This window comes from Juglans microcarpa x Juglans regia, chromosome 2S (assembly GCF_004785595.1).
Source record: "Juglans microcarpa x Juglans regia isolate MS1-56 chromosome 2S, Jm3101_v1.0, whole genome shotgun sequence".
In the NCBI taxonomy this organism is placed as follows: Eukaryota; Viridiplantae; Streptophyta; class Magnoliopsida; order Fagales; family Juglandaceae; genus Juglans; species Juglans microcarpa x Juglans regia.
In genome coordinates, this window is record NC_054597.1 from 6,501,370 (window position 1) to 6,517,648 (window position 16,279).

A 16,279-nucleotide genomic window follows, 5' to 3' on the forward strand; every position below is an offset into this window, starting at 1 on the left:
ATTAGCTCTGTCCAAATTAAACATGCCATAACTATGGCCGTTTTATATATATTCCATTCCTCAAATTAATCGCTCATGACCAGACCGGCCCTAACCATGGCCGTTTTACAAATTTCTGGTGCATGGCTTCAGTTTTTTGAAAGAGCTTGCCCTCTCCGGGTTTGGACCAACGATTTTCCTTCTAGAAAATCCACTTTCCTTCTTTTTTATAAAAATTTGATAAAATTGTAATAATTATATAAGATGAGTCTCATCTCATCTTGGTAACCAAATCAAGCCGAAAACAAGTGATCTCATCTTATGTTTATCCTATTTGTTTTTTTGTATTTTTATGATTTAAATAATGACCAACAAAGGCTAAAGCTATAAGCATTCTATTTAATGATAATTACAAACATAATGATAGGATAAACCTTATCATTTTAGTCACCTAGCTAGCTGTCCTAGCCAAATTCTTGTATTTACAATTAATATATATTTTATATTTAAAACATATGATCAAATAAATGTTCATGTTTAAGATTAAAATTTTATGTTATAAATTATCATATAACATTATTTCATATATAATTATAATTTATAAAAATTATATATAATATAAAAATATTATATACAATATTAAAAATATATAAATATGCGAACCGGTTCGGTCCAGTCCTAGAAAACATAAAACCGAGATCGGACTGATTATGATCGGTTTTTAAAATGGAGGAACGGGTCCAAAATTGGGCAGATCCAACTGGTTTGGGCCGGTTTTCCGGTTCTCCAATTTATTTTTATAGCCCTAGCAAAATCCGTTGATCAAAAGCTAAAATAGAGAGACTCAAATAGTACTTTGAAAATGCATAATTTGTTTTTGTAGATGAAATGAGTTGAGTTGAGTTGAGATGAAAGTTAAATAAGATATTGTTAGAATATTTTTTTTAACATTATTTTTGTTTTTGAATTTAAAAAGGTTGAATTGTTTATTTTCTTTTATGTAAAAATTTGGGAACGTTTTAATGATTAGATGAGATGAGATGAGTTGGGAATAGTTGTAAAAACAAATGATCTTTGAAAAAAAAATAAGCACAAAGTTTAAAATTGGTGCTAACGATTCATTGATGAAGAAAGGGACTCATGAGCTATGAATTAGGATTACTGAGAAAAATGGTATTTGCAGTTGTGGAGTGTACAAATGTCGCATAATACCTTTGAAAAAAGTGAGTACCTATGAGACTGACGTGAAAAAAATTAATTTTTAATAGTAAATTTCACTTTTTTTTAAAATGATTGTGTGACACTTATGCACTTCACAACTATATCTAGTATTACTCATAATAAAAATTATTTTTTCTTTTCTTGTATACTTTCTCTGGGATATAAAAATTAGTCATTTCTGTTGTAAATAGTCATTTTTATTATAAATAATTCGTCGTAAATAATCGTTGTGTATATATAATGCAATTCCTTGATAAATTTTATTTGTATGTTTGGGTTTTACAAAATTCTATATATAGACGTGTATATAGAAAGGGACCATGACATTGATTTTTACTTGTTCTAGCAATTAAAGGAGATCAGAGAGATGTCACACATCGTTCTGAGTTGAAGAGACAAGTTGGAGACGTAGTTGAGAAGAAGAGAAGTGGAAGTGTTGAGTTAGAAGGTGAGGGTTTGGTCGTGTGGGCCTTGGGCCAGGAAGGAATAAGGGCTTCTTTGTAAGTAATCTGTTAGTTGAGTTAATGGGTTATGGGTTTATTTCATGGGCCTGCGTGCCCATTAAAGGTATTGTCTTTCATTTATTGTTTAGTGACAGTCAATTGCTTTAGTTCTATTTCCTTTCTGTTAGTAGTGGAACGCTATATTACTGTAGCACCGAAAGGGGTTGGTTATGCATGAATTTGCAAGATTCCTTTTCTCTCTACTGTTCATCTTATTTCCGTTCTCTCTAACCTTCTGGAGGAGCCTACCCTCGAAGCAGGCAACCTATTTCTTCACCTGTATCCATTCCGTATCATCAATCCATATACCAATCCATATACAAGGTGTTACAAGTGGTATCTGGAGACAAAGTTCCATAGTGACCTGTGATTACAAGCAGTAAAAGAAAAATGGCAGATGGCACTTGACTTAATCAACTACAAGAAGGTCTAAAATCACTCAAACAGTCCACTGAGTCACAATTTTCAACGTTGGAGACTAAGATGTTGGCCCTCAAGAAGCAATCTGACTCTATAGTGCAGCAGCTGGCTGCCTTGACTATGGAGCTACAGCGGAAGAACAATAACAGTGGTTGGGCTCGTGGTGACTCATCTTCAGGTGGTCAGGATCAGTAGTTGATATATGTAGAACAAGGGGTGAACCCCCTCCGCGTCCGGTAAAACTTAACTTTCCAACTTTTAATGGTGATGACCCAAATGGATGGATATACAAAACCAACCATTTTTTCTCATATTATAACACCTTGCCCCAACATAAACTGAGGCTAGCCTCCTTCCATATGGAGGGCCAAGCTCTAGTTTGGTTCCAAGATCTTGAAGAGTAAGGGGTTCTAAGAGAGTGGGGGGATTTCACTAAGGCCTTGTTGATGAGGTTTGGGCCATCTTCATATGATGACACCATGGAGGCCTTAACTAGGCTGAAGAAAACTGGTTCTATCGAAGAGTACAAATCAAACTTTGAGTCACTGTCTAATAGGCTCAGAGGGTTGTCTGAAGGTTATAAACTAAGTTGTTTTCTTAGCGGGCTAAGGGATGAGATAAGGTTAACGGTGAGGATATTTCACCCAAACAATCTATTAACAGCTTATAGCCTTGCAAAGATTCAAGAGGAGAATGTAGGCATCCATAAAAAAATCCATCACAATCGTGACACTGGAATTTTGAAATTACCCCCTACAGCAACAAATAACAATGTTAGGTTTGGTTCTAAAGCCATTGTTCTGGTACAGAAAATCAAACCACAACAAATGAAAGAGAGGCGTGAAAAAGACCTCTGCTATTACTGTGATTCCAAGCGGAACCCAGGACATAAGTGTTAACAGCCTAAGATACTTTTTATTGAGGAGGTAACTGAGGAACCCATGGATATGACCAGTCCAGTAGAAGAAAATGAAAAAGATGATGGAATACTTGATCTGACCACCAATACAGCCCAACCAGAAATTTCCCTTAATGCATTGATAGGGTCTTTAAGTCCTAAGACTATGAGAATCAAAGGAAGGTTGAGAAATCAGGAAATTGTGGTGCTGATAGATACTGGTAGCACACACAATTTTCTTGATCCCTGGGTAGTTAAAAGGGGGGCTTGAATGTGAATAATGGGGAGAAAATAAGAGTTAAGGTGGCCAATGAGGATTTAGTAGGCTGTGAGTGGAAGTGTACTGCTGTTAAAATTAAAATGCAGGGCCATACCTTCACTACCGATTATTATGTGTTAGTGTTGGCGGGATGTGATATGGTGTTGGAGTGCAATGGTTGAGAGAATTGGGGCCCATATTATGGAATTTCAAGGACCTGTCCATGCAGTTCCAGTATAATGAGCAGGCTGTTTGTTTGCAAGGGTTATTCCCTTATACTATAATTGAAGAAGGGAATATAAATCAGAACTATGGGTTGGAAAAAAATGGGGTGTTGTTACAGTTGATCAAAGCCAAGGAAGAGAAGTTAATTGGGAGTGTGCCCGAAGCTATACAACAGCTACTTGACTAGTATAAAGAAATTTTTGGTGAACCTAAGGGATTACCCTCAACCCGAGCTCAAGACCATGCTATCACACTTTATCCAAACACTAAACCTGTGTCAGTAAGACCTTACCGATACCTTTTACTTCCAAAAAGATGAGATTGAAAAGATTGTCAAGGAATTGCTAAGTACAGGGGTGATAAGACCTAGTACCAGTCCCTATTCCTCCCTGGTGTTACTTGTGAGAAAGGCGGATGATTCATGGACAATGTGTGTGGATTACCGGGCTTTAAATAGTGTGATCGTGAATGATAAATTCCCAATTCCAGTAGTGGAGGAACTGCTGGATGAACTCAGCGGATCTAAGTTTTTCTCTAAACTTGACCTAGGTTCGGGGTACCACCAAATACGGGTCAAATCTGAAGATATCCACAAGACCGCTTTTAGGACTCATAAGGGGCACTATGAGTTCCTTGTTATGCCTTTTGGGCTAACAAATGCACCCTCTACTTTTCAGAGTTTAATGAACGACATTGTTAAACCATACTTAAGAAAGTTTAGGTTTTTTTTTTTTTTATTGATCTTTTGGTGTATAACAGTTCATTGCAGGAGCACATAGAGCATCTAAGGCTGACTCTAGAGGTGCTGAGACATCATGGATTGTTGGAAAAAAATGTCAAAGTGTAGATTCGCCACTTTGGAAGTGGCTTACTTAGGGCATGTAATATCAATAGATGGGGTGAAGGCGGACCCAGAGAAGCTACAAGCTGTAACACCCCGTATTTTAGTGTATTTTTATTGAAGTATTATTTTTATTTTATTCAAAAATTATTCTCTTGTTTTAAAATTATTGGATTTAATTGGATTATTTTTAGGATTTTTTAATTGGTGAAAATTAATTTTTATATGCTTTCTTAATATTTATTTATTGTTGTGCATTTAAATTGTTTTTCATATTTAATTAATTACTGTGGGATTTAATTATTTCAATTTGATTTTACCATTACGTTTAAATTATTTTATTTAACTTGAGGTTTTGAAATTATTTCCGTTGGATCATTTTTGTAACCCAAGTTATGAGGATTGGACCTCATGTCTTTTCCCTCCATTTTTCTTTCCTCTCCTTTTCTTTTATTTCTTTTCTTTTTCTTCCTTATTTCTCCTTCCCTCCCGCGCACGACCCAGCCGCTCTCCCTCTCTCCCGTGCGTCCGTCGCCCATACCCAACCCGCCGCCGTCCCGCCGCCGTGACCATCACCGCCCACCCCATTTGGTTCCCCAGCCGCCGGCGACCTTACCCCACCAACCTCACCTCCATTCGCGCCGCCGTTAACCACCAATAGCCCTTCAAAGCCGCGGCGTCACTTTCATTCCAGCGCCGCCGTCGCACCACCATTGGCCACCATCTTCACACCACTTCATCCTCGACCTCTTAGCAACCCATTGGACCCAACCCCAGCTCCGATCCGCCACCGGTGAAGCTCCACCATCTACATTTCCGATTTGGGTATTTTGGTCTTCTACCGCCCATTGCGCCGCCACCCACGACAAACCACCACCACCACTAGTTTCACCGACCTCCCTAGGCCCTACTCTATCAAATTTGAGTCTTCGTTTGCCACCGTTGAAAAGTGGGTATCTGTGACCCACGGCCACAGTGTATTTTACACTGTTCGACAGCTATTTTTCCACTTCGAGCGCACCCGTGATCCTCGAAAAATTATTATATAGCATTGTAAGTATTTCTCCAAAGAACTTTCGTAATTTAAATGTATTTTTACACTAACCCATTTCACTGTATTTATTTGGCATGCCGGACTGAGTCCGAGGAGTTCGGGGGTTGGATGAATTTGTGATTGGAGTTGTTTGGTTGGATTTGATTGGATTGGTAATTGTTGGTTTGGATATTGTGTTGGTTCATGTACAGTGCATTTGGCACGCATGATCATGTTTGTAAGGAGAACTGGGTTTTCGTGTATTCCATTCATGTTCATGTGTTTATGAAAACTGGATTTTCATGTGAGAATGGATTTTGGGTGCGTGTGTATCACGACCCCAAGCCGAGATGGGGTATTAACTCGGTGGAGCTCCTCTGGTTACTCGGGAGCGGAATATACTGAGTAACGTCCCCTGGATTGTCGCCGGGCGACAATGGGATCGGACGAGATGGTCTCGTGCCGACTCCGTGGTCCTTCTGCTGGCGTGGACTAGAGGATGTCTGGCCACGTACGCGCTGGGCGCGGAACTGGGCATCGCTCGTTGCGTAGTGTGGGTGCTTGGTCATGTACGCGCCGGGCGCGGAACTGAGCACCGCTACGAAGCCAGGACGTGCGGATGGTCCATAGGGGAGGCCATGGTGCATATGGAATTAATGCATGGTGCATATGGAATTAATGGACTATTTTCTGGGAAAATAGTGCGAGTTGGTTTTCTGGGTAAATCATTTTCTGGGAAAATGTTTTATGGATATTTTGGGCCAAAATGAGATTTTGGCGTGTGTTGAAATAATTATTTTCGGGGAACATAATGTGTTGAGTAAAATGCATATTTTTCATGTGCATGCATGTTAGTTGCATTTAATGCATTTTATATTACGTTGTTATTTTGGGTCATACTTACTTGCGATACCATTTTGTGGTAACGTAAATTTTGATGCAGATGAGGAGGAGGAGGGCGAGCCTGAGGAGACGGCTCCGCCTGAGGAGTGATCTGGGGGATTTACCAGCTACTTATGCAGTGAGAAGTGGGCTGTTATTTTATAAAAACAGATTAGTAATTGGTGAGGATCCAACATTCAGGCAAAGGTTGCTGCACCTGCTGCATACTAGCCCTATGGGGGTCATTCAGGCTATGATAAGACCTTGCACCGGGTCTGGAGGGACTTTTATTGGCAGGGTATGAAATCAGATGTTAAAAATCTTATTAGGGGTTATGACACGTGGCAAAATGTGAAGGCAGATCAGTTCAAACCTAGTGGCTTGTTGCAACCACTACCTATTCCTTCTCAGCCATGGTCACAGATCTCAATGGATTTCATAGAAGACTTACATTCTTCATAGGGGCAAAATTGTGTGTGGGTGGTGGTGGATAGACTAACTAAATACTCACATTTCACACCTCTAGCTCATCCATTTACGGCTAAAACAGTGGCCCAATTATTTACTCGGAATATATTGAAGTTGCATGGAATGACCCAGTCAATTGTATTTGATAGGGACAACACATTCACTAGTCTGTTTTGGCAAGAATTGTTTAAAATTCAGGGGTGGAACTAGCTTTTAGTACTGCCTATCATCCTCAAACGGATGGGCAGTCAGTGGCTGTCAATAAAACTTTGGAAAACTACCTGAGGTGTTTTGCTGGAGATTGACCCAAAGACTGGGTCCATTGGATTCCCCTAGCAAAGTATTGGTACAACACTAGTCAACAGGCATCAACCTGTGTGACTCCATTCGAAGCCCTCTACAGCTATTGTCCCCCTAGGTTGTTGGACTACACCCCCGGGCTAGCTAAAACAAAATCGGTGGAGGAAAACCTAAGGGCTAGGGATCAAATGTTACAATTATTAAAGCACAATCTACAAAAGTCACAGAACCGCATGAAGAAATACGCCGATTTGAAACGGAAGGAACAAGCTTTTACAGTGGGGAAGTGGGTCACTTACGTCTCCAACCGTATCGGCAGTCATCGGTAGCTCGTTGTCGCAATCTGAAGCTGGAGCCACGGTTCTATGGCCCATTTCAGATCACCCATCGCATTGGAGAAGTCGCGTATAGGTTACAGCTGCCCGAAACTGCGGCCATCCACCCTGTTTTTCATGTTTTTCAGCTGAAGAAGAAGCTCTGAACACAGATCGTGGCGATCCCCAGCATACCACCAGTGGACTCCGACGAAGCCCTCAAGCTTGAACCTGTGAAGGTGCTGGACCGAAGGGTTCGCAAGGTACGGAATAGTGCTCAGACCGAGATACTGGTTCAATGGCATGGGATGAGCGAGGACGATGGGACTTGGTAAGCTTACGAGGCCATCAAGATTTCCTTCCCTCACCTTGTGGACAAGGTGATCTAAAATGTGAGGCTTTGTTACACATCGTTCTGAGTTGAAGAGACAAGTTGGAGGCGTAGTTGAGAAGAAGAGAAATGGAAGTGTTGAGTCAAAAGGTGAGGATTTGGTCGTGTGGGCCTTGGGCGGGGAAGGAATAAAGGCTTCTTTATAAGTAATTTGTTAGTAGCCTATGGGCTTGTAATCTGTTAGTTGAGTTAATGGGTTATGGGTTTATTTCATGGGCCTGCGAGCCCATTAAGGGTATTGTCTTTCATTTACTGTTTAGTGACAGTCAATTGCTTTAGTTCTATTTCCTTTCCGTTAGTAGTGGAACGCTATATTACTGTAGCATCGAAAGGGGTTAGTTATGCATGAATTTACAAGATTCATTTTCTCTCTATTGTTCATCTTATTTCCTTTCTCTCTAACTTTCTGGAGGAGCCTACCCTCGAAGCAGGCAACCTATTTCTTCACCTGTATCCATTCCGTATCATTAATCCATATACCAATCCATATACAAGGTGTTACAAGAGACAAAGCATATATAAGTCGAGTCATTACACATTCTAATAAAGCAATATTTGCTTTTTTAATGAAATCCCAATTTTATTAATATCATTTTAAGATGTGATTCCATGAGTTTTCAATTTCCAAATTAACGAGTGATTGACGGCCTATTATTTATGTCCGAGAGTACTTGACGCTGCCTTTGTTGATTTTATTGAACACAATGAATTAGTTATTGAATCTCACATTTAATATCGTAGAAAAATAAATTAAAAAAATATCAAAATTACAGGTCATTAGTAAATACTAGGCTCGGTTTGGTTTGCCAGATGAGATGAAACTATCTTATCTAGTCTATACAGATAAGATAGTTTTGTCTATCCAAACTTAATTTCACATATCTATTTTATCTTCATTTCATTTCTAAGTTTTCAAATCCAACTCATTACTTAATGACATATACAGTAAAAAGAATCTCACACAGTACAAAAAATTCTTTTGTGATTAAAATTGAATAATCAATAAGTCATTATTAGAAGAATATATTTTCACAAATAAATTAATAATTTTGTGAGTATTGAATAGAAGTGAAATTTGGGTTTTATTAGCAAATTCGAAATTAATAAATTATTTAAAACAAATCTACAACATAATTCGTATACTTATTTATTACAATAATCAAAATTATTATAATTTATAATTAGAATAAAAAATGACGAATTTCTTATATATAGAAAAATAAATAGATAAAAATATCTTTTAAAAAAGACAAATTATTTTTTGGAATTATAGAGTAATTTTGGCCAACAACTTCCCAATATATTTTGGGATTTAAATTTATTTATGATATATTTTTTAATTACTCATAAATATTATTTTTTATTAATATATTCATAACTATTACTCAATCATTTGTGGGACCCACCTCTTTATCAAAGAGTATTTCTACACGCACACATGGGGGATCCAGCCCAGTGTGTTTCCTTATTTTTTTTCATGCTTTTTTTTATCATTTTAAAATATTTTTTAAAGAAAAATTCACTACATCAATAAAAAAATACTTACTTAATTATTAAGAAAAAAAAAAAACCAACCGGGATCCTTGTTGGGAATAGTCAGTTGTGATTTTAGTATTTTCCTTTATCAAATCCCAAAAAGGCAAAACTATCTAATCTCATCTCACCATCCAAACATACACCTTTTTACAAACTATCTCATCTCATCTTAACTCAGAAAATTTTACTACTATTTAAAACATCTCATCTCATCCCATCTGAATTGTGTATCCAACCTAAGCTAAGGGAAAGCGTACGAAATGAGATAAGATGAGAATTTTTTTAATAATAGTAAGATGGTTTGTGAATAGTAATGAGATAGTTTAAGATAAATATTTATTGGATTTTGGGAAATGAAAGAAAAAAATTTGAATAAAAAATATAGAATATTATTTTTTATTTGAGATTTGAAAAAGTTAAATTATTTTTTGTTTTTTATATGAAAAGTTGGAAAGTTGTAATGATTAGTTTGAAAAATTTGTAATGATTAGTTTAAAAGTGTTTATGTTTGAATCATGTTTGGAAAGAAAATGAGATGGAATGAGATGGTAGAGGATGAAAAATATTTGCAAACATCCCCTAAATAGTTAACAATGGCTATTGTTTGTTCAAATTTGAACACCACATTATTACAACTCAAAAGAGTTGGAGATGCATGTGCGTGGCTTTTGCTATTGGCTAATCTCTCTCCCTTTCCTTATAATTAAAAGAAAAACACTACAGATATACAAGAATCTCACAAAGGGCTCTCACACCAGTGTGCCACATCTCATCCGTCTCTTTTTCTCTCTCTTTCTCCCCCCTCTCCCCTCCTCCCCCTTTCCCAACCGCTCCCCACCCCTTAACCCGACTAAGAGAGAGAGAGAGAGAGAGATCGTACCTGCCCATTAGGGCGGCAGTAGGCGAGGAAGATGACTGGGCTGCGGTGAATGGCAATGTCAACGAGGGTAGAGGAAGGTGAAGGGTGCTGCAGCAACGTCGACGAGGGGCGTAGAAGATTTAGTGGCGACGTTGGTGAGAGGCTGCAGTGGCGTCGTCAATGAGGCATAGGGAGAGGGGGGAGAAAGGGGGAGGAGGGGAGAGGCACAAAGAGAGGAGGGAGAAAGAGAGAGAAAAGGAAAAAAGAAAAAATGGGAGACGTGATACATTGATAGTATGTCATATCAGTGTGTGTATTGATTCCTTTGTATGATTCTTTTATATCTCTAGCAGTCCTTTAAAAAAGATGGAGATGGTAGAAAAAGATTATTTCAAATTGTAATATGAAGTTGAGGGTTTCAAGTAATATTATATATATAAATCTCGCACAAATTTTTACAAAAGGGTAGACTCCAACTCGAAAATGTGTAAAACAAACCTATTCTTTTTTAATGAGACATACCTTTTATTTTTTAATAAAAGATTTGTGCAAGACTTGCAAGCTTAGGCTTTATCTAGAATATATCCGTTCCTTTTCACTACGTTGAGAGAAGGCAGGTGCTCATCGTCAACATCTTGAGACATAAATAAAATTCTAATTCCACGCCGAGTTAGAAATATAGCTTTTCAGACAAGAGAAGATAGTTCGACGTTGATCTGTAGCTCCTGATGATGACACAACAAATTGGAGCAACTTCGGGTCTCGTTCAAACATGGCCATGTCTTCCTCCTCAAGGTTTACCCATATTTCAATTCCTTCACCATCTCTGCTTCTTATAATCACAATCACACTCTTATAGGGCCTGATCGGACAAGCCACCCAAGTCGGCTTCCCCCACCCAAAATCTATATCGTAGACCGGAAAACTGCACCAACTGGTGAAGTTGCAGAATTCTGTCTCAGACTTGAACATCTCCCTCAGTTCCATTTTCGTGGTCTCCAAGAATGCATTTGCGTTTTGTAGATGCTTCACGTATTCTGCATTGACTTGGCTGATAGAATTCCTGATCCGTCTCGTCAAAGAAGGATAATCTTTCTCAACATCCGTCGGCGGTACTGCTGCGATCGCAACAGTCCAAACATTCCCAAAGGAGTGCTCCGAAAGTCGTGGAACCATCCTTTGGCGCAAGTTCACGGCGTGACGTACTGCATATTGCTTTGCTTTGCCTCCTGGTTTCGACCGAGCTATCGTCATCAAACGCCACCATATGAATGCTGAAACAGCCTCCACCCGTGACGGACCCCTTTCGTCTGCACCAAACGCGACGGAGGCTTCTTTTCTTAGAGCATCAATGCTGGATTTTTTGAATACAAATCTTTTGGACGACAACCTTTCTTGTTCCATCGGTGGCACCATACTGAACCACTCCGGCAAAGCTGTCCGAGGAAAATGGATGGTTGCATCAAAACTGGGATTTGTAACTTCATGACTAGCTCCTCGGGACGTGCTGGCCCATGAATTAATGAGTGTAACAACTGATGTTCCGTCGGCAACCATGTGTGAATCGATCACGCCGATTGCAACTCCACCGCATTCAAAGATACTGTATTGGATTGCTAGGAGAACTGTCTCTCCGGGCCCTGTGCAATCCTTGTAGGCATCAAATGGGAGCAATGGGAGCAATGCCTTCCCATCAGCTTTATCTACCACTTGCGATAGCTTGCATGCGACTCGTGCTTGAATATAGTTGACGCCCTCATCGTTACAATCAACGGAGGCATCTTCAGAGTTAAGTTTTCCAGCCAAGGGATAAAAGCGAGTTAAGGTTTCAGCTAGAGACTTTTTGAGCCAAGAAGATCTTTGTAACGGATTGAAGTACTTCTGGCCTGGATAATTAGAATGGTAGAAAAAAATAGTCGATGTATAAAAGGGCGGTGCAAATTGGTCTAAGAATGAGAGCTTGAAGTTTCTTCGGTGATCTGGTGTTGGAGACGATGGCTTGATTTTCTCCTTGGAGATTATCTCAACTTCCATCGCCAATCTAATTGTTTTCTGCAAAAGCATGCAGTACGCAGTCTCTATATAGATCAGGATCAGGAATGTAACAGTACTCTTGGTCAAGATCAAAGGCTAGCTAGCTAGAAGATCAAACAAATAGATTAAGACATGATTTAATCATTGATAATTAACCACCGGTTTTTTTATTGTGATCTGGAAAGAAGGTACTGGCGATCGATGATGATCTGTGAGTGGGATTTCTGGTTAGCTAGCTAGCTAGCTGCAGTACTTTGGTCGTGAGATCAGATCAAAAGAGAAAAAACAATGATGAGGAAGAAGGCCGATAGGAAGCGATGGAAGAGATATTGATCATCAGAAAGAGATGGGCATGGATGTTTTAAAGAATATCAGAAATCCTGATTAGTACGTACTTACCCAACTGTTTGCAGGCATAACGTACGTTCGGTTGTGTCCAGCCGGGAAAGATAAAATTATCATGGAGATTGAGAGGGATTCTGCTAGAAAATCTACCTAACATAACATCAAAACCCAACTGAAAAAGACAAGCCTGCTGGCTTGTTCAGTACTGCTAACTATTCTGGGAGCTGGACGGATGGATGCCTCTGGCCGTTTTACAAATTTCGGGTGCATGGCTTCAGTTTTTTGAAAGAGGTTGCCCTCCGGGTTTGCACAAACGATTTTCCTTCTAGAAAATCCCCTCTTTCTTTATTTATTATAGAAATTTGATAAAATTATAAAATTATAATAATTATATGAGATGAATCTCGTATCTCGTCTCGGTAACCAAAGCAAGCCTAAGTAAGTAATACAATTAATATTTCGAAAAACAAGTGATCTCATCTTATGTTTATTCCATTTGTTTTTGTTTTGTTTTTTATTTTTTGTTTTTTTTTTATTTTTATTTTTATTTTTATTTTTTATGGTTTAAATGACCAACAAAGGCTAAAGCTAGCATTCTATTGAAGAGTTATTTTACTTGTGTGCAAAGCACATCCATTATTTTATTAGCATAAAAAATTTTGATTTATAAAAAATTTAAATTTTAGATTTTTCTAACAAATCAAGTCTTATCATATCAATAAAATAGAATGTGTGTTCTATACATTAATGACTTTCAAATAGACTTTAATTTATCCAATATTAGGAAGACCTGCATGATCCAGAGAGCAATCATATGTTTAGGGAGTTGAAAGAGAGATGAAAAACTCATTGTATCATGTCCTATAACACCATAATTTGCTAGACTTTCTGCTAGGACATTACCTTATATGTAAACATGGTTAACACTGAAAGAAAAATCATTCTTGAAATGTAAAATATCATTCCAAATGTCTGAGTAAATCCAGGGAAGAATAGCCTTTATTAAGCCAATTAACCACATTTAGGGAGTTAGTCTCAATAATCTAATAAGTGATGCTCAGTTCATAACACAAAGTTTTATTTTTTTTCGACGATAATTAACCACGGTTGGCACACTTTTTGCGACAAAAAACGAGATTATTTGCGGCAACAAATAATTCCCGCAAATAATAATATTTCTATCAAAAGTTTGCATTGTGGGTAATAATAATATATGTTGTCACTTATTTCTGGGGAGCAACTACTATTTCAAGTGGTGGAAAAAAATCATTTTTTACTAGAATATTGATTAATAGCAGTAAGGTCACTCGCGAGGAAAAGGCAAATTTGTTGTATTGCCAAAAAATCCTGCAAAATTTAAACCAAACCTTTGCATTTCAACGGCATGTTTGATTTCTATATATACTTCAAATTTCGAAATTAAGTCAAACCAAACCATTGATAAATTGAATTAGAGAAAACTTTAGCCATACAGAGATTATAAAAAAGTAATCTCATAAAGTGATATGGATTAATATGATTCGTCAAATTGTAAAGTTATTTTTATTGTAAAATGGATCTGACGAAATACATCAAATTATGTTAATTTGTGAATTATTTTTATATAATCTCTTTGTGATTGTAGCACTCCTCGTCAAATTAACTAATTAGCAAAACAAAAGGTCCAAAGCTTAGGATCTCGACTCACCAACAAATACATTTGAAAAGTTCAAACCTATTTTCCTGACTTGATCAATTATTTATTGATTATAATCGGATGAAAATAGGAGTATTAATAATGTCTCCATTTATCGCATCCCTTTTGAAATGTATTCTTGAATCTTGACATCTTATATTTAGATGATCGGGATGCAATTCCTAAAAAAAGAAAAATAGAAAAATAAGAAGAAAGTCGATCATATAATTATAAGAAAACTACAGATCTTATCACCAGTTTGGCGTACAATCCAACCAAATAGACGAGATCTTCATATATACTACAACATCTCATGCATGAACTCACTAATAGGAGTTGTAAGGTATGAGTAATGTTAGATATAAGTTTTGAATAGATAAATTTTGTACAAATTTTTTGTAAAAATGTGATCCTATTAATAAAGAATATATTTTTTTATACTTTCTTATGGTGTAATCTATTTTTTAACAAAAAAATTGGGCGAATTGACTTGTCAATTTAGTATTTGTACATTATTACTCATTTTACTAAGAGTTGTAGTGGTTTGGAACTTAATTTAGTTCATACTATACTCACTGGAGTGTTAGTTTTGAGTCCGTTTGGATGCTAAAAATATCTCAGATCATCTGTAAATAATAATGAAATATTTTATGAATAGTAATAAAATAATTTATAAATAATAATGAAGTAATGTAAAAATAGTTATTATATGCTAATGTAGCCTATGTAAAAAGCGGCAGATAAAGTATTGAAAGCGTTGCACCAAAGTTCAAACTGTTGTTTGAGAGGGCTAGGCTATATACCTCTGATGAGCCTACCCATAAGCATACGTTTCTTCCAAGATAGGGAACAAAAGGAAGAACAATCCCCTAGTTTTCCAATGCATCGGCCTCGATCTCGATCGTTATGCAATCCAGGCTCACAACAAGTTCACATAAAATCTTGAGGAAAAGAATAACGAGCTAGATGAAGATACAAATTAATGTGCGGTTTAGATAGTGAGATAAGATGAGATATTTTAGATAAAACTTGAAAGTTGAATAAAATACTATTAGAATTATACATGTGCAAAAAAACTAAATATCCGATCCGTCCAAATGAGCTGAGCCGACCCGACCCGACCCGACTCAACCCGATAAAACAGTTTTAACAAACTTTCGGATCGAACCCGATAAACACCGGTTTCAACCTACTAACGTTTAAAAGAAAAACTCACTTAAAGCTTTTTCATATCAACCCTAGCCGCTAGCCCTCCTCATTCCCTTCATCATCTCATTTCCATTTGACAGAGTCGTAAGCTAAGATAAGGGCTGACGTTTCCATTTTCACTTGCGACGGGCGAGCGAGAGAAATCAATGGTGCTAAGGTAAAGAACCCCGAAGGTAAGCAGGAACCCTGATCTAGTTTGTGGTATCGACAAATACTCGAGGTCGAATATGTACCACAAGAGGGGCCTCTGGGCCATCAAGGCCAAAAACGGTGGCCTTTTTCCTCGCCACAGCGCCAAACCCAAGGCAGCCCTTCCAGCCGAGAAGCCCCCCCAAGTTCTATCTTGCAGATGATGTCAAGAAGCCCCTCTTCAACAAGCAAAAACCCAATACCACTAAGCTTAGGGCTAGTATTACTCCGGGTATGGTGCTAATCATACTTGCTAGGAGGTTCATGGGAAAGAAAGTTATTTTCCTAAAGCAGCTTCCAACTGAATTCTTTTTGGTCCACTAAGCTCAGAGTGATCGTTTTGGTTGGCTTCGAGTTTGAGGATTACCCAGAAAAGAACATGTGGGCAAGGCAGAATAACCAGATGGGGGTGCTTTAAGTTAGGAGGAAGATGCCCAGGAAAACTAAGTAGAAGAAGTTCACCCATTGTCTCGAAAACACAGAGAGAGGGAGAAAGAGAGAGAGAGAGTAGAAGGGGGCGAGATAATGGAAAGTACCCAAGGATTAGATTGATTTAATTTTACGTCATTTCAATGGCAGCCAAGTCCTTTTAGGAACTTTTTTGGATTCAAAAAATTAGAGAGAGAGAGGGAGTAATGAGGAATGGTTAGAAAAAGTGACTGAGACGGAAAAGATAACACCAAAAGTTTGTAAATTAA

General features: G+C 37.8%; 1 protein-coding gene across 1 annotated transcript; it reads right to left on the bottom strand.

The window, feature by feature from the left end:
- Positions 1 to 10,783: 10,783 nt before the first annotated feature.
- LOC121252421 (vinorine synthase-like) lies at positions 10,784 to 12,163 on the bottom strand. The gene has a single exon (XM_041152027.1). It carries the CDS (start codon positions 12,161 to 12,163, stop codon positions 10,784 to 10,786), a length of 1,380 nt encoding a protein of 459 aa, XP_041007961.1.
- Between the last annotated feature and the right edge of the window lie 4,116 nt (positions 12,164 to 16,279).

Coding starts and splice junctions, on each gene's coding strand:
- LOC121252421 (XM_041152027.1), bottom strand. CDS start 12,163: ATGGAAGTTGAGATAATCTCCAAGGAGAAAATCAAGCCATCGTCTCCA.